We start from the raw sequence: 23,994 nt of genomic DNA, 5'->3' as shown, positions 1-23,994 counted from the left end.
GCAATTATTTCTCCGAAAGCATTAAGCTTTTTGAGAGGACCCAGTAGAGCTTTGGCATAGGTTCTGAGGCTTGTTTCACAATTGCTGTGCCCTCTAGGGGTGTGCAAACAGGTTCGAACCCAAACTGGTTTGATATCGAACGCCCTGCATGGCTGGGTCCTGACTCAAGCCATGCAGGGTCCCACTGTGCAGGTGAAGTGGCCTCCAAAATGGCCACCGCACTGGGGAATAGGCCCGGAAAGGGCTGAAGACACCTGAACCGGGTGGGTTTTACAGAAAGGTTGGCAGGGGAGGGAGAACCTCTACAGACCCCCAACCACCTCAGAGAAGCCCCCCCTGGAGGGGGTAAGTTAAAATATTTTTTTTAAAGGCTCAAGAGACACCCCCCCCTCGAACCGAACCAAACGGGGGTTTGATGTGGGGTAAAACCAAACTGGCCCAGTCCAGATCGGGTCCGGTTCAAACTCGAACTGAATTGGGCCAGGTGGTTTTGTGCACATCTCTAATGCCATCTCAAAGATCCCTAATAGGAGATAAATTTACATTGTGGGTGGTAGGTCACATAATAGGGCTGTAGAACCTTAGAGGGGACTCTGATTTGATGGATTGGCGGGCAATCCAATGTGCTTTAGCCTGATCTGAATCCCAGTTTTGAAGCTTTGACTTGCCTTCTCTCCCCTCACCACTCCCCTATATCTCCTTATGTCTTAGCTTTTGACCCCAGGACAAATTTGTCTTTCCCTTCTTCTTACTGCCAGCCCATAACTCATGAGTGTCTTTGCCATATTTTATCCTGTGACATGTTTTGCAATTGATGTGAGGGGCACAGTTTCATAAAAACTAACTGCTAACACTCATTGGGCAGTAATTATAATAAAGCAACTATGTCTGCTTTATTAGATTTAAAAAATCAAAACTGTTTTATGAATGGCTTATCCTTTTTTATTATACGTAACTTGTCCTGGGTCTATGTTTTTAGAGAAAATCAGGGAAGAAATATATGAAATAAATTAATAATAGTTTTGATTTTTTGATATGCTAGAACCAAATTGTCTCAAAAAATTAACCTGTAGCACTTCCAGTTAAAATTTACCCTCAGTGATTAATCAACCAAAGTTCTAGTTGATTAATCTGAGTAAAAGTAATACTAACCATCTATATATTTATTTCTCCTAGGAGTACCTGTCACTAATCCCATGCGTGGCAGCTCTTATGAGAAGCTGCCGGACTAGTGACAGGACGCAAAGAAAACGGCCACTGGGATGAGGAGGTGGTGGTGGTGGCGGGCCGGCCCAGCCGCCAGAATGAGGCAGCTGGGCTGCCAGGAGGCAGTTGTGGCCGCCTGGATGATGATGCGGCAGTGGCAGCAGGCCCGGCCGCCAGGATGAGGAGGCAGATGGGCCACCAGGGGAAGGCAACGGGCCCAGCCTTTGTAATGAGGCAGCGGCAGCAGGCAGAGACAGGCCGGCTTGAAAGTTGGCCAGAAATCACGGGTGGCTGGGGGAGAAGCGGGCCGGGTGGGCCATCAGAGGTGCAGATGCTCTGCTCCCGGCCCAGCTAGTTTTATATTACTGCACTGAGTTTTCAGAATTAGCCTTCTGTGAAATAGCCTTTTTGTTTTTTGGCTTGTAACTATAGCCCCTGAATTTATGCCCTCTTAAAATACTGCTTGTCAGTTGGACAAGGAGTTTTCTGATAGTGGCATCTAGGCTATGGACTCTTCTGTATATCAGATAATTTTCTTAGACTGCTTCTTCACATCCATTCTGTTTCCTCATTTGGTCTCTTTCTGTGAGCATGATGAGGTGTTTTTTATTTTGTAAGGGTTTTTTTGTTTTTGTTTTTAGGGTGATTAAGGATTTTTTAAAACTATTGGATTAATTCTACTGCAAGCTACTTAGTTTATTTTTTAGTCTGTCTTTTCTTATTGTTTTTAGTCCACTGCTGTTTCACCTTAAAAAAAAAAATCACTGCTGTTTCACATTTCCTGTTTGTTAAAAAAAGTCTTCAGCTTTTTTTTTGTTTATGCGTTTTATCTTTTGTATCATATTTGTTTAGAAAAAGTGACAGAACTCTCTTAATGAAAACATAAACAAAACTGTATCTGTTTCACAAGCACCTTCACAAAAATAAAGTAATTTTCTCATCAAAGAATGGGTGGCATATATGTTTTATTTATAATCAAAAGGATGCTTCATTTTAAGAGCTTTGGGAAGGGGCTGAAAGTCATTGGTAGAGCACCTGCTTTACATGGAGAAAGTCCTAGTTTCAGTCTCTGACTTTTCCAGGTAGGGATGAGAGAGACCACTGTTTGAAATCCTGGAGAATCACTGCTACTCATTGTAGACAATACTGAGGTGGACCAGTGGTCTGATTAGATATGATAATAGAATGTGCGTAGGTTCTAATAGTTTCCAGAGAACTAAGAATATAGCCCATAACTTTGCTGCATTGCATTGAAATCCCCACCCCCAAATACTATGTACAGACAATTGAGACCTAACAAATCCCAGTCGTAACTGGGAGCAAGAATACTGTATACATGTAAGTATACAGCCCAGCAAGCATAACTTTCCATTGTTTTCCTTTGTCACTGCCTAGAACTGCTACAGTACCTCTAGGCTGAAATGGCTGGAACTGACTCATCACCTATGATAAACAGGCATTCTGGAACCTAATTGACTCTTCAAAGGTGACATCTTAATTTGGATCAGATGGAAACTATTTTATATTATTATTATTATTATTATTATTATTAATTCGATTTCTATACCACCCTTCCAAAAATGGCTCAGGGCGGTTTACAAAGGAGAAACAAAGCAAATAAGATGTCTCCCTGTCGCCAAAGGGCTCATATTCTAAAAAGAAACATAGGACACACATAACATAGGAGTCCCAGGAAGTAGGGATGTGCACAAAATGCAATTTGGAAACTGAATTATGGCACATCCATTTAAAATGGAGGTATTACACATCCCCTTTAAGACAGCGGAGAGCAGGTCCATACCTGCTCCTCCTCCACTCACTGCATGAACCCAAAAAATGAGGTTTGGTTCGAATACGAATCTATTAGAACCAAACTGCGTTGCTCTGAACCAGTTTGGCTGAACTGACCAGCCAGTCCAGTCTGATCAAACCAGTTCGGGCAGCCATTACTTGTAAAGGGGAATCCAGCGAGGATTCCCTTTTATAAGTACAGGTGGTAGGGGGCCCTTCAAATGCCCCCTAGGAGAGGAGAGGTGGTTTTGTGGTAGCAAGCATGACTTGTCCCCATAGCTAATCAGGGTCTGCCCTGGTTGCATATGAATGGAAGACTAGAAGTATGAGCACTGTAAGATATTCCCCTCAGGGGATGGAGCCACTCTGGGAAGAGCAGAAGGTTCCAAGTTCCCTCCCTGGCTTCTCCAAGATAGGGCTGAGAGAGATTCCTGCCTGCAGCCTTGGAGAAGTCACTGCCAGTCTGTGAAGACAATACTGAGCTAGATAGACCAATGGTCTGACTCAGTATATGGCAGCTTCCTATGTTCCTGTGCTAAGGGGCGGCTGGGCAGGGATGGTGAGAAAAGGTGCTTACCCAGGCGGTAAGGCTGCCAGCGCTGCTTCTTGCCATGGCTTGCCCTCCAAGTGTGGCCCCAAGTGCACTCCCCCCTCCTTTACCAAGCTGCCAGCTTGGTGGAAACTTGGTAAAGGAGTGGGGATCACGCTTGGGGCTGTGCTAGGAGGGTGAGTGGCGGCCAGCACCAGCAGCCACCATTTGCCCTCCTGGCATGGCCCCGGTGCGCTCCCCCCTCTTTTACCAAGCTGCTGGCTTGGCAGCAGCTTGGTAATGGAGGAGAGTGTGTGCTTGGGGCTGTGTCAGGAGGTTGAGCAGCAGTGAGTGCTGGTGCCAGCAGCCATGCTTTCTGGGTAAACACTTTCCCCCCTCTATCGCCTCCCCTGCCCAGCCTCCTCTTACCATGCTGAATCGGTTTGCCCGAATTGGGCCTGGTTCAGTTCGATCACTGACAGAACCACCCCCGATTTAGTCTCAACTGAACCTCTGAATCAGCCCTGGTTCAAAGTGAACAAGTTTGTCACAAACCATTGGTGCACACCCCTACTCACTGCCACTTCTGGCAGTACATCTCTCAGCTGCCCCTGCTTGATGCCAGCACGCACATGGCCTCCATGCATGCGTGGCAGCCATATCATGACCCGGCCACGCAGGGGCCTATTGCGCATGCATGGTGGCCACCAAAATGGCCACCACGATGGGGGAAAGACCCAGAAAGGGCCAAAGAATGCTCAAACTGATTGATTTTTGCCATGAGGAAGGTGGGCGGGGGAAGGTGAACCTCCTTTGACACCCCCCCATGGCCCTGGAAAAGCCCCCAGGAGGTGGTAAGTACTAAATGTGTGTGTGTGTATATGTGTGTATATATGTGTATAGATAGATAGATAGATAGATAGATAGATAGATAGATAGATATGCTCGTGATCCCCCCAAATGGCCAGGGGTCAGACTGAACAGGGTGGTTTGGTTTGAGCCCAAACTGTCGGACCAGTTTGCACATATCTAAGGTGGGGCTGAGAAGGACCCATTGATAGAAACATCCTATGGACAATAGCCCACAAGATCTGGAAGGCATAGCAGTTTGCAGCACCACAGACAGCTTCATGGGCCAAAATGCTCCAATAGCAATCAGAGGTAGACCCAGCATCAAGGCCTGGGACTGGGTAAAGTGCTGGTTTTGCCTTTTCAGGGTCAGATTTAGAGGCACTGCTCAGAGTAGGAGTCACCTCATGTGGCAAAACAGTTGAACAGAAAAGAAGAGATTTAAGCAAGAACAAGATCCCAGAGACCACGTTTATGTAAAGATTTCAAAAGAATTGTATCATCAATGGTATCAAAAGCAATGGACAGATTCAAAAACAAGAGAACTGAAAACAGACAACACTGTTTAGACTAAAGAAGGAAGTCCGTAATAAATGTTAAAGCTGTCTCAGTAGAGTGGAAAGGATGAAAACCAGACTAATTAGGATCAAAAAAACAAGCTGTACAAGAGAAATGCTAAGGATTGTGCAAAGCACAACCCGTTCCAAGAGCTTCGGAGCAAAAAGGGGACTGGGCAATAGCTTGGGAGAGAAGAGGTTTCAAAGGAAGGCTTTTTCCAAAGAGCTGTAATAAGAGTTGTAATAAGTGAAGAAGAAAAACTCCAGATGTAAAAAGAAAGAAGATTAAAATGATAGAAGGAAAGGAAGAACAGTAGGAAACAGATGTAAGAAAAGAGGAAGCAAATTGATCAAAGAAAGAAGTAGTAGATTTGGAAGAGAGAAAGATAGAAGAGTTGTATAATGCGGCGGGGGTGGGGAGAGAAAAATAAGACGAGGAGGATGGGCAGAAGAAAATGAATAAGGTATCCAAAGACATTTTGAAAATATCAAAGGAAGGAGCGCCCTGGGGAAAGAGCCTGAATGGGAGAAAGTGGAAGAGTGACACCCAAATCCTTTTTAGACTGTCCCATGTGGTGGTTGCCCAGTGGAAAATGATGATGCTTAATTTGCAGGGGAGCGGGGGGCTCCAAAGGCCTTTATTATTTATTTATTTATTTACACAGTCAGACAGGTGTTATTGACTGGTTTGTTTTATCCAGACATAGAGTTCTTCCCAATGACCTGGGATGGCTGAATTTTATTGTCAATGTTGTTGCTGTCATAGATATCGTCGCAGAATATAGGCTGTTCCCAGTAAAGCTGCTTTTTGTAATTGGCTGATGGTGATTTCTGTGGCCCCTATGGTGTTGAGGTGCTCTTCAAGGTCTTTTGGAACTGCACCCAGGGCACCAATTACCACTGGGATTATTTGGGTCTTTTTCTGCCACAGCCTTTCAATTTCAATTTGTAGATCTTTGTATTTGGTGATTTTTTCTATTTCTTTTTCTTCTATTCTGCTATCCCCTGGTATTGCTATGTCGATTATTTTGACTTGTTTTTCTTTCTTCTCGACTACAGTTATATCTGGTGTATTGTGTGGCAGATGTTTGTCTGTTTGTAGTCGGAAGTCCCATAATATTTTTACATCTTCATTTTCTACAACTTTTTCAATTTTATGGTCCCACCAATTTTTGGCTACAGGTAGCTTGTATTTTTTGCAGATGTTCCAGTGTATCATCCCTGCTACCTTGTCATGCCTTTGTTTGTAGTCAGTCTGTGCGATCTTTTTACAACATCTGATTAGGTGGTCCACTGTTTCATCTGCTTCTTTACAAAGGCGGCACTTGCTGTTCGTTGTGGATTTTTCAACTTTGGCTCTTATTGCATTTGTTCTTAGTGCCTGTTCTTGTGCACCAAGTATCAAACCCTCTGTATCTTTCTTCAAGTTGCCATTCTTAAGCCATTGCCAGGTCTTGGTCATGTCTGATTTTCCACTTATATTGTGGAAATATTGACCATGCAGGGGCTTATTTTTCCATTTTTCTGCTTGGTTCTTGACTTGTTCTTTCCTGCTTTGTTTCATTGGTGTTTGTTTCTCATTATTGACCATTTGAAGTGCATCTTCTTCACTGTCCTTGATATATTCTTCAAGGCTTCTTTTCTCCTCCTCTACTGTTTGATGGACTTGCAGCATTCCTCTTCCACCTGAGCTGCGAGGGAGGTATAGCCTATCGACATCACTGCGGGGGTGCAGAGCATGATTGATGGTCATTATTTTCCTGGTCTTACGATCTAGAGTCTCTAGCTCTGCCTGGGTCCAGTCTATTATTCCTGCAGTGTATCTGATAACAGGTATAGCCCAGGTGTTTATGGCTTGTATGGTGTTCCTGCCATTGAGTTTGGACTTGAGGATCTTTCTAACTCTCCTGATGTATTCACTTCCAATTTTTCTTTTAACTTCAGTGTGTGCAATGTTATCAGCCTGGAGAATGCCCAAGTATTTGTAATGTTCTTTCTCTTCCAGGTTCTTGATGTTACTTCCATTGGGTAGTTCTATTCCTTCTGTTTTTCTTATTTTTCCTCTGTTCATTATTAATGCAGCACACTTGTCTAGTCCAAACTCCATTGCTATATCGCTACTGAATATACGGACAGTGTTTAGCAGTGCTTCAATTTCTGACTGGGACTTTCCATACAACTTCAGATCGTCCATGTACAGCAGATGGTTGATTTTACTGGATGTTTTAGATGTTTGGTATCCGAGGCCTGTTTTGTTTAATATTTGTGAAAGTGGGGTCATGGCGATTACAAACAACAGAGGGGAAAGTGAGTCCCCTTGGAAAATGCCTCTTCTAATGCTAACCTGTCCAAGTGTCTCGCCATTGATTGTTAACTGTGTACTCCACATTCTCATTGCTTTTAAAATAAATATCTGAATGTTTTTGCTGACACCAGTTGTTTCTAAACATTTTAGTATCCATGTGTGAAGCAATGAATCGAAGGCTTTTTTGTAGTCAATCCATGCAACACTTAGATGTGTTTTTCTTCTCTTGCAGTTTTCTAAAATCATTTTGTCAGTCAGCAGCTGGTCTTTTGTGCCACTGGTGTTCGGGCAATTTCCTTTCTGTTCAACTGGAAGCTGTTGGTTAGTTAATAAGTGTTGCATGACTTCATCTGCTATTATTCCAGTTAATAATTTGAACATGGTTGGAAGGCAGGTTATCGGTCTATAATTACTTGGAACTGCACCTTTTGCTGGGTCTTTCATGATGAGATGAGTTTTCCCAGTTGTTAGCCATTGTTCAATATCACCTCCTTGCAAAATGTGATTGAACTGTTTTGATAGTTGTTTATGAAGGCTTGTTAGGCATTTAAGCCAAAAGCCATGCAGTTCATCATCGCCTAGTGCAGTCCAATTTTTAATTTTCTTTGCTCTTTCACTTATTAATTCTGGTGTTATTATTAGATCTTGCATTTGTTGGTTACATTTTTGACCTCTTTCATCCAGCCTGCTTTTTTATTATAATCTATTGGATTGTCCCATAATTTCCCCCAGAATTGCACTGTTTCTTCTTTATTTGGTGTTTCTATGTTTCTTGCAGTTTCTCCTTCTATACTTTGGTAGAAACGTCTCTGATTCGACTGGAATTGGAGATTCTGCCTGTGTTGTGTAATTCTGGCTTCGTATCTGCTAATCTTCTTTGACACTGCTGTTACGGTATTTGCTGCTTTATTATTTCCAGGACTTCTCTAATTCTCCTTGAATCTAGGTGGTATTTTTGGATCAGGTACTGTTTGGTGTTTTCATTCTTCAGCTTCTTGTCTTTCATATCTTTCAATTTACTAGCATCTGATCTAAGCCTGGAGATTTTATTTTCTAATCTAATCTTCCATTTAGGTGATGTACTGCTTTCTTTTTTTACAGGTCCACTGATCTTATATCCGAGCTCTTGTGTTGTTATTGTTGCTGCACTGTACATTAGTTGGTTTGTTTCTTGCAAATTCTTGGTTGTTATTTCTGCAAGTGCAGCATTGACATCTGTTAATGCCTGAGCGAGTTGTTTTTTGGCAACTGTTTTTAGAGCGGGAAGTCAAACCCTGGTGGTTGTTTGGTTCATGTGCTCAGTTATTTTTTGCTTTAGTTCTTGTTGCTTTTCTGTTAAACGGCATTCGGGTTTTTGAGGTGAAGGCAAAGGGGAGGTTGCCTGGTTTTGATTTTGAAACAGTTCAGCAACAGTGGTATACTCTATTTCCAACACCTCCCCCACCTGCGCCTGAGCAACTTCTTCAATTGATGGTAATTCTTCTTCCATATCTTGAGCCTGTGTTGCTCTTTGCAGTTCTTCCAGCTCAACTCCTGTGAATACTTTATTTCTTATTATGTATCTTCTCTGGTCTGCTAGCCTTTGTTCTGTTATTTCTGTATCTGGATGCTTCTCTTTCCAAATTTGGTACATTCTTTTTAAATAACCTCTTCTAGTTGGACTAGACTTGTAATAGCAGATCATTATTTCCTTGTTGGCATTTTTTGTATATTTTTTCTGGTTAAGCGACATTTCTTCCAGTAACCTTGCAGTCCCCAGCCCTGGTTGCTCAACTGAAGATCCTGAGTCCTGTTGCCCACTTGCCACCAGATGTCCAGGGACTCCAGCACCTTGCGTGGTCCTTGTTGACCTGGGCGACGACTGATCCGGTATAGATTTATTAAAGTTACATCTCACCATATTGTTGATGGGAGAGGCACTCTTTGTCTGGCTCCTCTAGTGAGACCTGTCCAGTATGGTTGGACCTCTGGCATAGCTCTCACCTTCCTCAGAGCACACTACCACGCCAAGGTAGTGCCTCACTGGGGGTATTATTATTATTATTATTATTATTTATTATTATTATTATTATTTCGATTTCTATACCGCCCTTCCAAAAATGGCTCAGGGCGGTTTACACAGAGAAATAACAAACAAACAAGATGGAACTCTGTCCCCAAAGGGCTCACATTCTAAAAAGAAACATAAGATAGACACCAGCAACAGTCACTGGAAGTACTGTGCTGCGGGTGGACAGGGCCAGTTGCTTTCCCCCTGCTAAATAAAGAGAATCACCACGGTAAAAGGGGCCTCTTTGCCCAGTTAGCAGGGGTCCAGGCTCCAAAATTACCTAGGTTTACCTCTGCTGCCAACATGAAGCAAGCGCTTTGCAGGCTGGAGAGGCTGAGGGGCTGCCATGCGTTCCTTCCCAGTATCCCAGAAGTCGCAGATGCAAGAGTACAAGTAATGACCAAAGGTGGCAGAAAGGTGTGGGCAAGGGTGAAGAATACTCCTTCATTCCTCCCCAAACTTATCTCTTGCTGCCCAGAGAAGGTAACAGCCTCACCTATGTTGCCCACAAAAACCCATTTACATGCTACAATCTAATGCACACAAAACTGTCTACATCCTGTAATCTAACGCACACAAAGACTCTTCCCACATTCAACACAGCAAAAGGGTTCTTTTTTAATTCTACCTTTTCCACAGATATGAGGACTATTCGGGGTAGAAAAGTGTGGAATGGCATGAACATAGTTTATACAGGCAGTATACACAGTTGATACAGGCAGTAACATTCTCCATGGAAATCAACACTGAAGCTGGTACAATTTACTGTCTAGAAAGGCTCTAACTAAAGAGCTGGTTTCAGTTGCTCAGAAAAACATGGGACTGTTACAACTTTATAATGCATCTGCAAACTCCCCTATATGTAGAAAGCTAAGGCAAGGCTGGAAGCTTTTTCCTTTTTGTGCTACATTTAAGGTAGAGGGACTTTTTGGCACAAGAGAGTATGCAAACATATAACTCCACAGATGCATCCTGAAATCATACAGTCCCAGGAAAACAGTATCATGCAGCTTTATCTAGACATTTGAAATTGACTCTGAATCACGTGAAATCAGTGGGTTTAAGAACATGCAGGATTGCAGCCTGAGCAAGAATGTAAATATTGTAGCATTGACTTACTAAAATGGTTACAGCAAAGTGGGAAATTGGATTTCTCTGTCCTTTTCTAGGAAAGTAGAACTATTTGTATTTGGGCTATGGTTTATAATTGTACCTAGATTTGTCAGTAGGAATTTCATTTTAATTACAATTTCCAGTGCAGCTGTTCCACTCTTTCCATCATCTCATAGTTGATAGGGCATCTAATTAGCACTTTATAGCATTTTGTGGTCAATTATGAAATGTTATAAAAAAAGAGAGAATGCAGTTTAGTAAAGACAAACTGTGCAATTCTCATTCTTTTTCTTGAAGCTAATTTGGAGAGCATTGTGTATATGAGAGAGAATTTTTACATAGAACTTTATAGGTCACATTTCCTCTCCACTAACTATGAAAAACTCTTATGATTAAAAAAAAAAAGTAGTCTGGAGCCTTTAGATGTCTTTCTGATTGCTGGCCCTATTAAAAACTTCTTAAAGTAATAGATAGGTTTAATTCCTCAAGCCAAAGAAAAATTATAGCATCTTAAGTATTTTCCATATTTATTATATTGATGTGCCTGTAGAAAGAACAAAAAGAAAAATCCAAGAAAAAAGCAAAATCTCTTGTACTGCAAGTTTTAAATGTACCAAGCTAAGGTTTACTTAATTAGAACCTCCAGGCAATAAAGGAAGCCTTTTTTAAATTCTGTGAATCTTAATATGCTAAATAATGCAAAGCTTCAACTCTTCAAGCATGAGACACACATCTGGCCGCTTAACATTTAAATTACCGGGGGGGGGGGGGGGCTTCTACTTCTGTGGTAATTTTCATGAAGAAAAGAATGGGAAATGTATCACAACTACATTTAATTTCATTTCAAATTTTCATCCTGTTTAATTGCACAGCATTTTTTGTGTGAGCATCTCTTTATTTTATTTATGACACATTTTCTTTCCCCTCCTGTATTTTTATTGATCTTTAATTTAAGCAACTCCTCACTGTTTATGGCCACTGAAGAATTACATTGTGTTTTACCAGGAAATCTATCTAGAGTTAAAAGTAATGAGCTCAGTGATACAGAAAATAAAGGAAAGAATACAAGCTCAAACCATACACATTAAAGCACAGCAGCCCACAAGAAAATTATTAAGCAACGGTATTCAATTTGTTTTCATCTCTAACTTTTCACTTAAACAGCCCTAGCCTTTCATTCCCCACCCCCTTTCTTTTATTAAAACAGGGTGTGTGTGCTCTAGTATGCGTGTGGGGGAAGCCTACAAATTGCTTCTTCTTGTGTTTGTTTGTTTGTTTGTTTGTTGGAAAAAAGGTTCCTGCTGTGGTGTGCATGTGGGGATGTGTGTTTTGCTGGTTTTCACCACAATGAGTGCTACCATTAGAGTGGTACACTGAAGAGTGCTCAGCTTCTAAAACAGGGAAAATAAAGGGGGGGAACCCCACAAATAAAGAAAACTAAGTGCACACAAGAACTTGTGGCCCATACATATCAACAGGTACCTCCAACCAGATCACCAATGCTTAAATGGGCATCATGTTGTGGATGGGGCTGTACTTCACACATCTCTGCATCAGCAGAAGACCAACTTTCTCTTGCTGTATGTATTCAGATGAATGTTTTCAAATTAACACAGGTGCTGAAAGAGTGAGCACAATAGCCCAATTCTCACAATGATATATCCAGAGTGAGCAAATGAATATATAGGCAGGAACAAAATCATGGCATCAGACACTGCCCCTAATTTATGCATGTTCAGTTGAATGTCTGCATGGTCCAAACACATGCACAACTGGAAGACCAGGGTTCCCAACTGCAGGAAGAGTGTAGAACTGTATGCATGGACACACCATGCAGACATTCAGTGGAATGCACTAGATCAGTGTTTCTCAAACTTTTTGGAGTCAAGGACCGCTAAATTCTTCGTGCAGAGTTTCAAGGACCGCTACATTCTTCATGTGCAGTTTCCCGGACCAGCAGTTAGTAAAGGGGTTTCAAGTCTGTCTGTCTATCTATCTGACTTCTATACTGCCCAAAACTTGCATCTCTGGGCAGTTTAGAATGAAAATAATATAAGCATTAAAATAATTAAATTTGGAATCTTTTGCAAACATGGAATATTAGGGGTTCTTAACCTTGGGTCCCTCAGTTAAACTCCCATAATCCCCAACAACAATGGCATTTGGCCATTATGGCTGGGGATTATGGGAGTAGAAGTCCACCAACGTCTGGGTACCCAAGGTTGAGAACCCCTGAATCTAAAAGCCTGGGTGAACAAATTTGTCTCCAGTATGTCTTCAGTATGTGCGGGGTGGTGGTGGAGGTGCTTCTGATTACTCAGTGGAGAGGGGATGTTGGGCCATTAGAAAAATTCAAAAGCTACATGGGGCCAATGAAAACAACATACAAGCAAGCCCCACTGATGCAAGAGGGAAACAGCGTTCCCTTTCAAGGCGCCTCGACCACAACAGGCAGCTGGGTTTCAATCAACCAACCTTTGGCTGCAAACAATGAGCATGCAAGAACCAGCAGCCCTTCAAGTGGCGCCCACTGCCATACCTTTTCCTTCATGCCCCTGCACCGCATACAGTTTGAAGCTGTAAAGATAGGGAATAAGATAGCTGTAGGAAGATCTCAGCAGCACGTGGAGGCAAGGCACAAGAAGGGTCCCATGCCTCCGTGATACTCTTCCTCTTCCGTGCCATGTGCAAAATTGAGGAAGTGAGTGCCTTGATTTCAGTTGGGGGGGGGGTTGACTCCCAGTCAGGGACCGGCACTCAACCCTTCGGGGACCGGCAGCGGTCCAGGGACCGGTGGTTGAGAAACACTGCACTAGATGGCTTCTTGTGTTCATTTACGCTGAATATGTTTTGAGAACTGGAGTTTGAGAACTCTTTATCAGCCATCTCATGAGCCACAGCACTCATGCAGCCACATCTTACACTACCACAGTTGACATGGTAACCGAGGAAGAAGCATATTTTCCTAGCTGCGGAAAAGGAGGTTATTGCTGGTGAAATGTGCCTTCTCAAACAGGAGCATGAACTTCATTACTTGAATTGGGGCTCCCTGCCCATCCCTGCTTTTGAAGAGGCATCCTGCACAACAGCTGGTTTAGTGCTGAAATTCCTAGCAACCCCACCCCCCCAAGCAAATACACATTCATGAACACCAGCATGGTGTAGTGGCTAGAGTGCTGGACTAGGACCGGGGAGACCCGAGTTCAAATACCCATTCAGCCATGAAACTAGCTGGGTGACTCTGGGCCAGTCACTTCTCTCTCAGCCTAACCTACTTCACAGGGTTTTTGTGAGGAGAAACACAAGTATGTAGTACACCACTCTGGGCTCCTTGGAGGAAGAGCGGGATATAAATGTAATAATAATAATAAACTTGTTTTGCTTGCATTCATTTCAACTCTTGGACTTCAGCAACAGTAGGTGCCCATAGACTGTGACTGCATTATTTGAATAGTGGTTACAGGCTGGGAGCATTATAAGCAAAGTTCATGACACACACAGCTAAACTGACAGTATTCTTGAGGTCAAAAATATAAATCCTAAATTATTTAAAGCTTACTGATGTTATTATTTAAACAAGTGTTTTTAGGTCATAGTCTTAATGCCATATTTCCCCCCCTCTCTACTCAGGAAATGACCCATATAAAATTAGCACTGGTTATTCAGATACATATTGTGATATGATCCCAGTGAAGGAAGCCCATGGTGTATATTTGAAGGTAAATATTAAAATATGAACTTACAGAAAATTAGTAGAATTTTTCTTTATGATACAATCCCTCCTAAATGCACCTCTTGATTTCTAATGGAGAGTGGGTTTTTTGCATCTGGCAAGGTAGAAGGAAAACAGCTGACATTTGTGAACTCAACAATGCCAATAAAACTTTTTATGGCTAAGAACACACCTTTTTCCTGTGTGTTCCCTTTTCAGGACTCTGGCTAAATTAAATCAGTTTATAACTTACCTGCCAATCTTTGAAGTGGTAATTGGATGGCTATTTTCTTTGCTGATTTTGCTGCACTTTTATGGTTTATTGGCACTTCTCACTTCTGTTTGTACCTGCTCCCTTCAGAAGTGTGTTTCATATGAGGTTTGAAAGTTATGACAGGACAGTTAATCAGACTGATGCATTTCCAGAAAAGGACTGAATCATAATGTCTCATAGCTACACTACTGTAGTTGTCTCATTTGAAAGACAATCATTTTTGCTTCCACCATTGCCAGCTTTTTTCCGCTAAAGTAATTTGTGAGCGGTGTAATTTCTGAATAGCTTGGCCGATATCCTGACTAATGCTGTGGAGGTGCAGCCAAAAGAAGCACGCATGCAGCCGATGCGCTTCTGCTTCTGCAGTGTGGGCATATGTGCACAGCAGCTGGGGGATTTTCGCCAGTTTCCCCTTCCTGGAAGCACTCTGTGGTGGGTTCACTAATATGTCCCTGAGAGTTGTGTGAACACATGTGCTTCTTTTGGCTGCACACACGCAGCATTATTTGGGATGCCACCCCTTATCTTTATGAAATATACATTTTAACGTAATAACCAACAACGTTTCAGTCAGTGACACATAGGAAATACTCCACCTGCCGATGACCCTTCGGGCACAGTGGGCAACATCCAGACTAAGTCATGACTAATTTCACTAATTTCAATGGCACTTAGTCATGACTAACTAGTCTTGATGTTGCCCCATGTTGAGTTCTTTAAGAGATTGGTGAAGGGTAGTGGTAGTCTTGGCCAGCTCCTCCTCCCCTCCCTCCTTATGATATTTAAAATGTTTTGACCTGATGCCCAAATCAGACTGATGCAGCAGCAGTTGTGGTACAAGAGTATCTTGCTGAAACTCCTAAACATACCAGAGGTCCACACAGAGAAGCAGACAGTGCTGGACATAAAATGTGTTTGTAAAAGAACGATTTCACTTCTTGCAATGCCTTCTACCTCCATTATAATCAAGGCCAATTATTTATATTTATTAATAATATTGATGTTACTATACTATTATTTAATACTGTGATATTAGTTTATGAGTGTCCTACTGGTAGCAATTATCGGTTAGTTTATATTTTTTTTATTTGGACTGTTTTAGATTGGCATTTGCTAGATACAGTACTTCAAACATTCAATAAGGCAACATATACTTGTATACAGTGCAGAAATAATAAGTATGCACAGTTAATCACTAAAGTGCTGTTGATTTCAACAGGACTTCTGCTCACCTAATTTCCCCTGAGTTTTGTCCACTGTCTTTTAAAACAATAAAACCCAAAATACTAAAGTGTCTCTGTTTGGGGAAAGTGTAAAAAGTTACATTTGGAAAAGGAGTGATGTTCAGAGCCATCCAGGGGACTTTCATGCCTCAGCCTAATTACTGCTATTTCTTTTCTTCTGATGTTTTGTTGGTCTAAAGAGCAAAGCAGTGACATCGTATTTGATGTTGTTCAGAGCATTGTGCTTCATGTAATTAAGTTATTAATGTATTCTTGTTAAAGGGTACAAAGTGCTTATGCCCATCTGATCATTGTGAGAAAGTAAATGCTTCCTGGAGCCACACCCTTGTGCCTTTGACTGGAGATCTGGTTTTGAGTCATGTGCATGATCAAACACAGCCCAATGAAATTCATGCATAATCCTTTGTAATGCCTTTTTGTTTTGCATCTTGAACGCTGTGATCCTGATTCATAGTTCAACTCAACCACTAAACTTGCAGATTGTGTGCTGGCACAACCAGAATGCTTTGCAACCAGTTTTGAAATTCCAAACTTCTTGCTTTTCTGTGTTTCACACTAGGCCAGTTTGGCAATACTTATTAGCCCACACAATTAGAAAGAGGGCACACTGAGAGAGCACCGATTCTGAGGTCTTCTGTGAACATCCCAACAGCCTCCTGGCATGTCCCTTTATTGCATGGGGGAGCTGTTCATCTGAATGGGTATGCTCCATATGCTCCAAAAACTAATAATCCCTACGCTGTCATGAACAACTGTCATGATCGGCATGATCTCTCAGCATGTCTTCTATCTGATCACATGGGCTGATAAGGTATCATCCGAACATTCCGATAAGGTATCATCCGAACAGGCCCACCATGACATCTAGATGTAGAGTAAAAGTAAGCTAATATAATCAGGTATGAAGGACAACACAAAGTTGGGCAGTGATACTGGAAGTACACATTAAACATTTTAAAAGAATATTTATTTAAAACATTTATGCTCCACCTTTTCACTCACTGAATTGCCAAATTTAACAACACTATTAAAAGCCACAATAAAAATGTGCAATATTTACCTGAAACCAAGACTAGGTTCCCCCCCAGTTTTTTGATATTAGAAAACAGGAGGTCAACTTAAATTCAAAATCCTGTTCCATTCGAGTAAATGCAAGTATAACCTGTGTGTACCCCCTACTTTTTAAGGGTGTTGTCTTAAATTCAGAATCATCTTCTATTCAGTAAATACAGTACTAAAACAAATTTTAAAATCAAAATAACAAAAGCCAACAGAGGTTGAAGCAAACATAAAAAAACAGCAGGGCACAGATGCAAAATAAAGCTACAACATAAAATCATCATCATCATCATCATCATCATCATCAAACAACTTTATTTGTATGACCTCCCCAAAACAATAGTTCTCTGAAGCCCCAAATTGGGATTAAAGCAAAAGTTATCACAAATGAGCTTTCTGTTTCGTGGTGACATGCCGCTTATATTTGTCCCAACAGTTGCTTATGGCTGCCATATTTTCCCGAAAGCCCCCTCTCAACAACGTTATGTAGTCACATAACTTTAAAGCCCTCCTTACTGGCTTTTAAGGCCCTTCTTAAGATGTACCTTTTCCTCCAGGCTTTTGCCTTTTAATTTTTAAAAAATTATTGTTATTGTTCGCTGCCTAGAGTCTTTGGAAGAGGCTTTAGAAGAAATTTTAAATAAATAAATAAATAAACAAACAAACAAACCACATACACTCTCTCTCTCTCTCTCTCTCACACACACACACACACAGACACAGAGCTGGTCGTGTGGTAGCAAGCATGACTTGCCCCCTTAGCTAATCAGGGACTGCCCTGGTTGCATATGAAAGGGAGACTAGAAGTGTGAGCACTGTAAGATATTCCCCTCAGGGGATGGAGCCACTCTGGGAAGAGTAGAAGGTTCCAAGTTCCCTCCCTGGCTTCTCCAAGATAGGGCTGAGAGAGATTCCTGCCTGCAGCCTTGGAGAAGCCGCTGCCAGTCTGTGAAGGCAATACTGAGCTAGATAGACCAATGGTCTGACTCAGTATGTGGCAGCTTCCTATGTTCCTATCCACGATTACCATTTATAAGTTTGTCTGACTTTCACCAGTCCCAACCCTGGAAAAGCCAAGAAATGCCTCACAAAATTTCAGTACTGGCTAATGGGGTTCTGTATGTGAGCACAGTCTCTTCCTCTGAATAGGGTTAGTGTCTAGCTGTGTTCAGAGTTAAGGTATACAAAGGATTTCAAATACTGTAGAAATGAAGCTCCATGTTTACACTAAGCCAGTTCACATAGTATATGTTCTTCAGCAAAATTGCTCAAGTGATAAGGATAAACCATTGGGATCTTACTCCTCATTGGTTTCTCAGTTCCTAAGCCAATGAAACATATTGTTGAATTAGGCACACTGAGAAGGACTAAGATGAAAGTGCAGAAGCTGATGCTAACTGAATGTTCTTGCTAGTTAAAACATTGCTGCTGCAGAGCAGATTTAAACGGATTGTTTTAAATATAAATCCATCCTCAAAAGAAGCAATTCAAATAGGAGCAGAAAATATTCAGTGCATTGTTTTGGTCACATAGTTTTCCTGTTGTTGCTTGTTATTTAGATGAACCCGGATGACCCCAGTGATCAGTACCATTGTCCTGGAAGTCCTGGAATTAGGCAAGATACTGATGAAGCAGCTTTATACAGCACATCTTATCTGGAGGAGCTAGAGAAACATAAGTTCTCTGTCCGGTAAGGAACCCTGCATCCTACAGTTTGTTTTTGGTTTACTCATATCGAACTATGTACAATGGGTTGGTGCGGGGTGGGGATAGAGGCAAAACTATCTAAGGAAACATGACAGTTGAAACAAGTGGTGATTTAGTACCAGGGCTGTTCATCATTTCTGGAATCAGAAAATACATTTCATTTCTTCTGTTGCTGGAAGTTATGCCGTTTGAATAAGCTATAAAATGAGTTCCTGGCCATTTGTGGTTATTAAAGACCCCCAGGCACTCCTTTTTAAAAGAGTAGCTGCTAGAGTAGCAGTTCTAACCACAATATTCTTGCCAAATCCTAATTTTAAATTCTGCCTACTTCAGTTAGATAAAATGTGCCATCTCTTCTCTCTCCCTCTTCCTGACCCCAAAGTGTTTGCTCCACCTATTAGGGGCATCTCACAGGAAGACATACTCCATTCAAAGCTGATAATTTGTGCAAAACAGCATTCCCTAGAAAGCTATATTTCAAAAAAGAAGAAATGGCCATTGTAAGTATGTGATGATATGTCCTGTATAATAAAGTATGCGTCTTTTAAACAAAGCAGAAGTGCTTTAGAAGTCATAAGATGCCTGCACTAGTGCCACATGGATCAGCATTGGCTTTGAGATTAAGATACATGTTAAGGTTATCTCAGAACTGGTAACCAACTTGTAAGGTAGGGAGGTGACAGTGTGACAACAACCACATTTTGTGATGCATGACAAGGGTGCTGTTGCTGTTGTTTTGCTTGCCATGACATGCCAGGGGCAACCCTAACCTACCTACTTTCTCCCAAATCCATCAGGCACCACCCATGGCCTGAATTGAGTGATTCGCATGATTCGGCCACAGGAAACAATAGGGAACTCAAATCACCCCATTGTTCCCCATGGGTAGGTCCTAGGGACACCAAAGTGGGTTGTGTGGTAGGGCATGATGGGAGCTACCTACCACTCAACCTACAAAAGAAATGGGCAAGTGGAAGATTCCTCATAGGATCCTATGAGGGTTTTGGGGAAAGGTTAAAAATTTGTTTAAAATTGCCTATTTCGTGTCACTGCTCTGGTCAAGCTCAAGCACTAATAAAGTCGAGTCAAATCAACTTGCACCTCTCAACCATGCAGAGGTATTAACAAAGCAGTGATGGTGGTGCACCAAAGTACATATAAAGTTCAATACTGTGGCCAGCAGCAATGGGATCAGCAATGGGCCACCCTTAAACCTTCTTTTAATTTTTATTTTCTCTGCCCCTTCCCTTTCTTCTAACTCTTCTCAGAGGTTGCTGTTCCTTTCTAATCTCAGACCTTTCTGTATTAGGCTTCATTCCTTTAAAAATATATTATGTCAGATGATTAGGGACAAAAAGAGAATTAATGGGACTTTAGGTCTGAGGGCTTTTTAGGTTTCCATAAACATCAGAGTTTTAGATACTCTGAGATGCAATCTGAACAGTTTCCTTGATCTTTTACTGGAGCTGGTAAATCATTTATTGGGGTAGCCTTTTTACAAAATCCTGCTTTTAAAAAAATCCTATAAAGTCTATTTATCATAAAATACTGTATTACTAGCCATCTTCAAAGTTATACATGTACTGTATTAATTATCAACTAACAGTTGCCTTGAAAATGGTTTGGGTTTTTTCGGTATCTTGGCGCCCCTCTTTCTTTGCTTTGTAAATATCTCTCTCTCTCTCTCTCCCGCCCCCCCCGTGTGTGTGTTTATATGAATACAGGAGCCAAGCAATGTGTGTGTGTCTGCTTAAGACAGGACTTCCCTGAGATTTTTTGCAACAGTTGCAAGAAAGACTACTCTGCTTGCTGCCAATATGTCCTTCCACAGTGCGATTATCTGTAATGTACAACAGTGCTTAGAGACTTTACAGGGCAAGGCACTGGATCTTAATAGAGAAAGTCTTCAAGCCACATACAGGACATATGCTATCATCCACTTATTTTAAGAGTGCTTCAGACATCATGATTTTTTGGTACAGAGAACACTTGCATGTAGAAAAATGTGAATGTAGATCATTACGTGGAATAATCCTGCATATATATTTTCCTTTGAGTATGTGCAGCAAAAGAGGAGCACGAATGACCCTTTCCAGATGTTAAATGTGCATAGAATGATCACACATGGGGGAGGCATTGCAGTGGCAGGCTCAGCCTCTTTTATTCATCCTACATTTATTCATTCTACAAGCATTTAATGTCTGAAAAGGACTTAATATGACCATCCTCACATGGCTTTCTCTCCTTTCCTGACAAGGAAAATTGTAACATCTGGCAGATACCAAGATTAAATTCAAAAGGTGTGGATTTTAGCCACACTGCAGTAAAACCAAAATACCACATACTAGGGGTGTTCATAAGAAACAAATTCTTTTCAAGAGTCCCTCTAGTTTTTGAGACTCTTGTTTGGTTTGTCCCCAGGCCCAGAACTACCTGTTTCGGAAACTGTTTGTGGCTTCCCAATTTGTTTCCCCCCATTCTTGCCTGTATCAGTGGCAGGAACTCCAAAGTGCAGCTGCCTTCTTTAAAAACATAATTGTGCTGGCATGCATCATCATTCAGGGTAGTGCAAGTAACTTAAAATGGCCACTTTCATGAAAAATGGCCACTGCCATACTTCCCACACTGTCCTGAGATAATGCTGCATTCCAACCCAATTATGAGTTTAAAAAGAAAGAAAGAAAGAAAGAAAGAAAGAAAGAAAGAAAGAAAAGCAGTCACTGCCAGAAAGCAGTTGTGTTTTGGAGCTCCTGGCATTGCCAACACAAACAGTGGCAAAGAAGCAATTAAAATACTGTTTGTTTGTTTTTAAAAAAAACACTTACAAAAATTAAAATATGGGCATGAATGGGAGCCCAGAAAATAGACTCCAAGTTCAGATGAATTCATGCCCCTGGCCTTGGACCAATCCTTAAGCCCTTGCAAGATTACAGGATAGCTTTTTAAAATAATATAAGTTATGTAGGAGGTATATTTAGCTAATTCATTGCCCAGGCGGTAAGTCACAGAGAGGTAACTTTTCTCTTCAATTTTTGAATGGTACAGTAATCTTCTGAATGCACTTCCTGGCTGTAACATCACAACATACCCCATGGTCAGATATCGTAATAAAGTATATCTGTCTATTGATAGATAGATATCCTGGATGATTTTCCAGTTCTGGTCAGGATGTAGTAATTTGTGATTACATCATGCAGTGCCACTGGTACCATCTTATAATATTGAAACTGAAGAGAGAAAGTGGTGACTTACTCACCTCAAAAATGGTTGTATAAATTGAGATTTAAGTATCAATGTTGCAGTTCCATTAAATCCTTTGGCAGTTCTCAGAGTATGAAATTAATTTAAAATTGGCCCTGAAACGTGGGGTATTTTAAAGCAACAAAAAGGGGTTTCATACATCTGCTGTCTTTAGCAGACAAATAAATTTGAGTGTTTCAAGAGAAGTGAGAATTAATTGTTACTACTACTGCACTGCTGACATTGTTTTTAATAAAAACAATAAACTTTCCTTTTTATAATGCACAAGTGATTTGACATTGAAATAAATGCAGATGCTTCTTTGCACAGTGTATTCCCTGTTGTGCTTTCTTAAACACCTTCACATATGGTTTGCCTCATTCCTGTGAAACTGCTTGTTGTTTATGTCATACAAACAGAACAGATTGATTTTACACTGAGTAAGTATGGAGCAGAATGAATTAACCATTGGAAGCAAATAATTGCCTGGGTGTTCAAAATATTTGAAATTAATCTTGGCTGTTTGAGGGGGAAATGCCTTATGATTCTCCCCAAGCTCTCTTTTGCATATTATTTGGACTGTAGTTAAAAAGAAAAAGTTTCAGTGTTTCAGCCTCTCTGCTGCTCAAAATGGCCAATTGCTACAATTTCTACAGCTGTCAAAATCCTATATAAGACAGTCAGCAAAAATAAGTGGATAGGTTTCCTTTTTCTCTGTGGACTATCCACAAAGTATGCCACACCTTTAAAGGCCTTTAAAAATTTTTTTTTCTCTTGAACACATCCATTCATTCATGCATGCAGGGGGCTTCCCAATCTTGGGCCCCCAGCCTTTGATCATTGTGGCTGAGGTTGATGGGAGTTTAGTCCAACAACATCTCGAGACCAAAGATTTGCAACCCCTGATGCAAAATTAATAGAACTGACTGTAATCCAACATGACACAACAGATAGGGTTCAGATATCTTGGAACTGCTAGAGAGAGATTCTGCAGCACAGATTCAGGATAATTTCAGCAATGAAAGGGCACAAACCTGGGCATTTGGCAATCTGGAATTTTAGATGCTTCTCAGATGACAAATAATGCAGGTTAGTGGCATGTTTTAGTTGCATTTCATTTTGTACAGAAAACAATTGATTGGATATATTTTGAATTATGAGTGCTGTAAATCCCTCCTTTGTCATGGCTTTGCTAATCCTCTCCCCACCTCTTCATGCAAGGTTGTAATGGGGCCCCTGGACAAAAAGAAGATGTGATTTTGCCCTCCCACCTTCTTGGAAGAGACAAGAGGGAAAGAGTGGATAGCAAGCTCTTGTCCACTTGGAGGGCCCCCCTCTCTCAGGAGCCCAGGGACATTTGTCTCCCCCTCTTTTTCAATTATAGCTATTCACCTGATGCTTGACATACTTTATGGATGATCCCATACACAGGGCAAATATATGGCTGTGTGTAGTGCTACAATTAAGGTAGTTGGTCAGCTGAGTTTATGAAATAGTAACTCTTGGAGCTAGGACCCTGGCAGCATTCAGCTCTCAGCTGCAATGTCTCATAGTGACCACTGGGGAGGGGGGATTAGGGTCATGTATAAAAGTGTTGGACTCCTCCCCTCTTTTTTCTTCCAGTGTTAGTCTCCATTTTGTATCTCTAGAGATGGCTGATTTGGTCTGTCTCTTCAGCCATGAGCTACAGCTGAAATTAAGCTGCAGGCTTTTTCACATTTGTTTGTAATATTTTCTTTAAATAAATCCTTGTAGTTCTTCAATACTAAAGAACTGTCTCAAGACCTCTTGCTTTGCCACTTTCTCACCAAACTGGTTTTGCTCTGCTATTTGGAGACTGAACTGCCATTCTTCTCCTACAGTAAGAACCTCTACATTACATTTCTTTTCTGGGCTGCAATCCACATCACCTATATTTTCTCAGTTTTCTTTTCTATCCCACTCCCAGAGGAAATGTTATTCTTTAAAGAGCAAATCAGTGAAACACCGTCCTTTTGCCTTGAAAAAGGTCTCATACCAAATCTGCCTCTTGGTTTATGGTTTGCAGATCTGGTTTATAAATCTCAGTTTAGATAACTTTGGTCTATGTGTTTCATTAGACCTGGATATTCTTTCAGTAGTATTAAAAAACTCAGGAATGATTCCTCTGAAATGAATGCTTTAGGTAGAATTGGTGTGGGTGAAGACTTAATCAGGCCCAGTCTATGTATCTTGCGGATGCAGTCGGGGAGATGAGGGCTGAGGTGACCAAAATTAATAGAACTGACTGTCTGTAATCCAACATGACACAACAGATAAGGTACAGATATCTTGGAACTGCTAGAGAGAGATTCTGCAGCACAGATTCTAGATATTTGT

At 41.3% G+C, this 23,994-nt stretch overlaps 1 protein-coding gene across 1 annotated transcript in view; it reads left to right on the top strand.

Annotated features, from left to right (window-relative positions):
• Positions 1 to 23,994, top strand: part of LOC128323509 (uncharacterized) — a 309,256-nt gene that overhangs the window by 147,039 nt on the left and 138,223 nt on the right. Inside the window, exons 14-16 of the mRNA XM_053246776.1 lie at positions 11,406 to 11,523; positions 14,031 to 14,119; positions 18,249 to 18,379. Coding sequence (XP_053102751.1) covers positions 11,406 to 11,523; positions 14,031 to 14,119; positions 18,249 to 18,379 — 338 coding nt within the window. The remainder of the gene's footprint in view (positions 1 to 11,405; positions 11,524 to 14,030; positions 14,120 to 18,248; positions 18,380 to 23,994) is intronic.

The sequence above is a fragment of the Hemicordylus capensis genome, chromosome 4, assembly GCF_027244095.1.
Source record: "Hemicordylus capensis ecotype Gifberg chromosome 4, rHemCap1.1.pri, whole genome shotgun sequence".
NCBI lineage: Eukaryota > Metazoa > Chordata > Lepidosauria > Squamata > Cordylidae > Hemicordylus > Hemicordylus capensis.
This window is presented reverse-complemented; position numbering and strand designations above follow the sequence as displayed.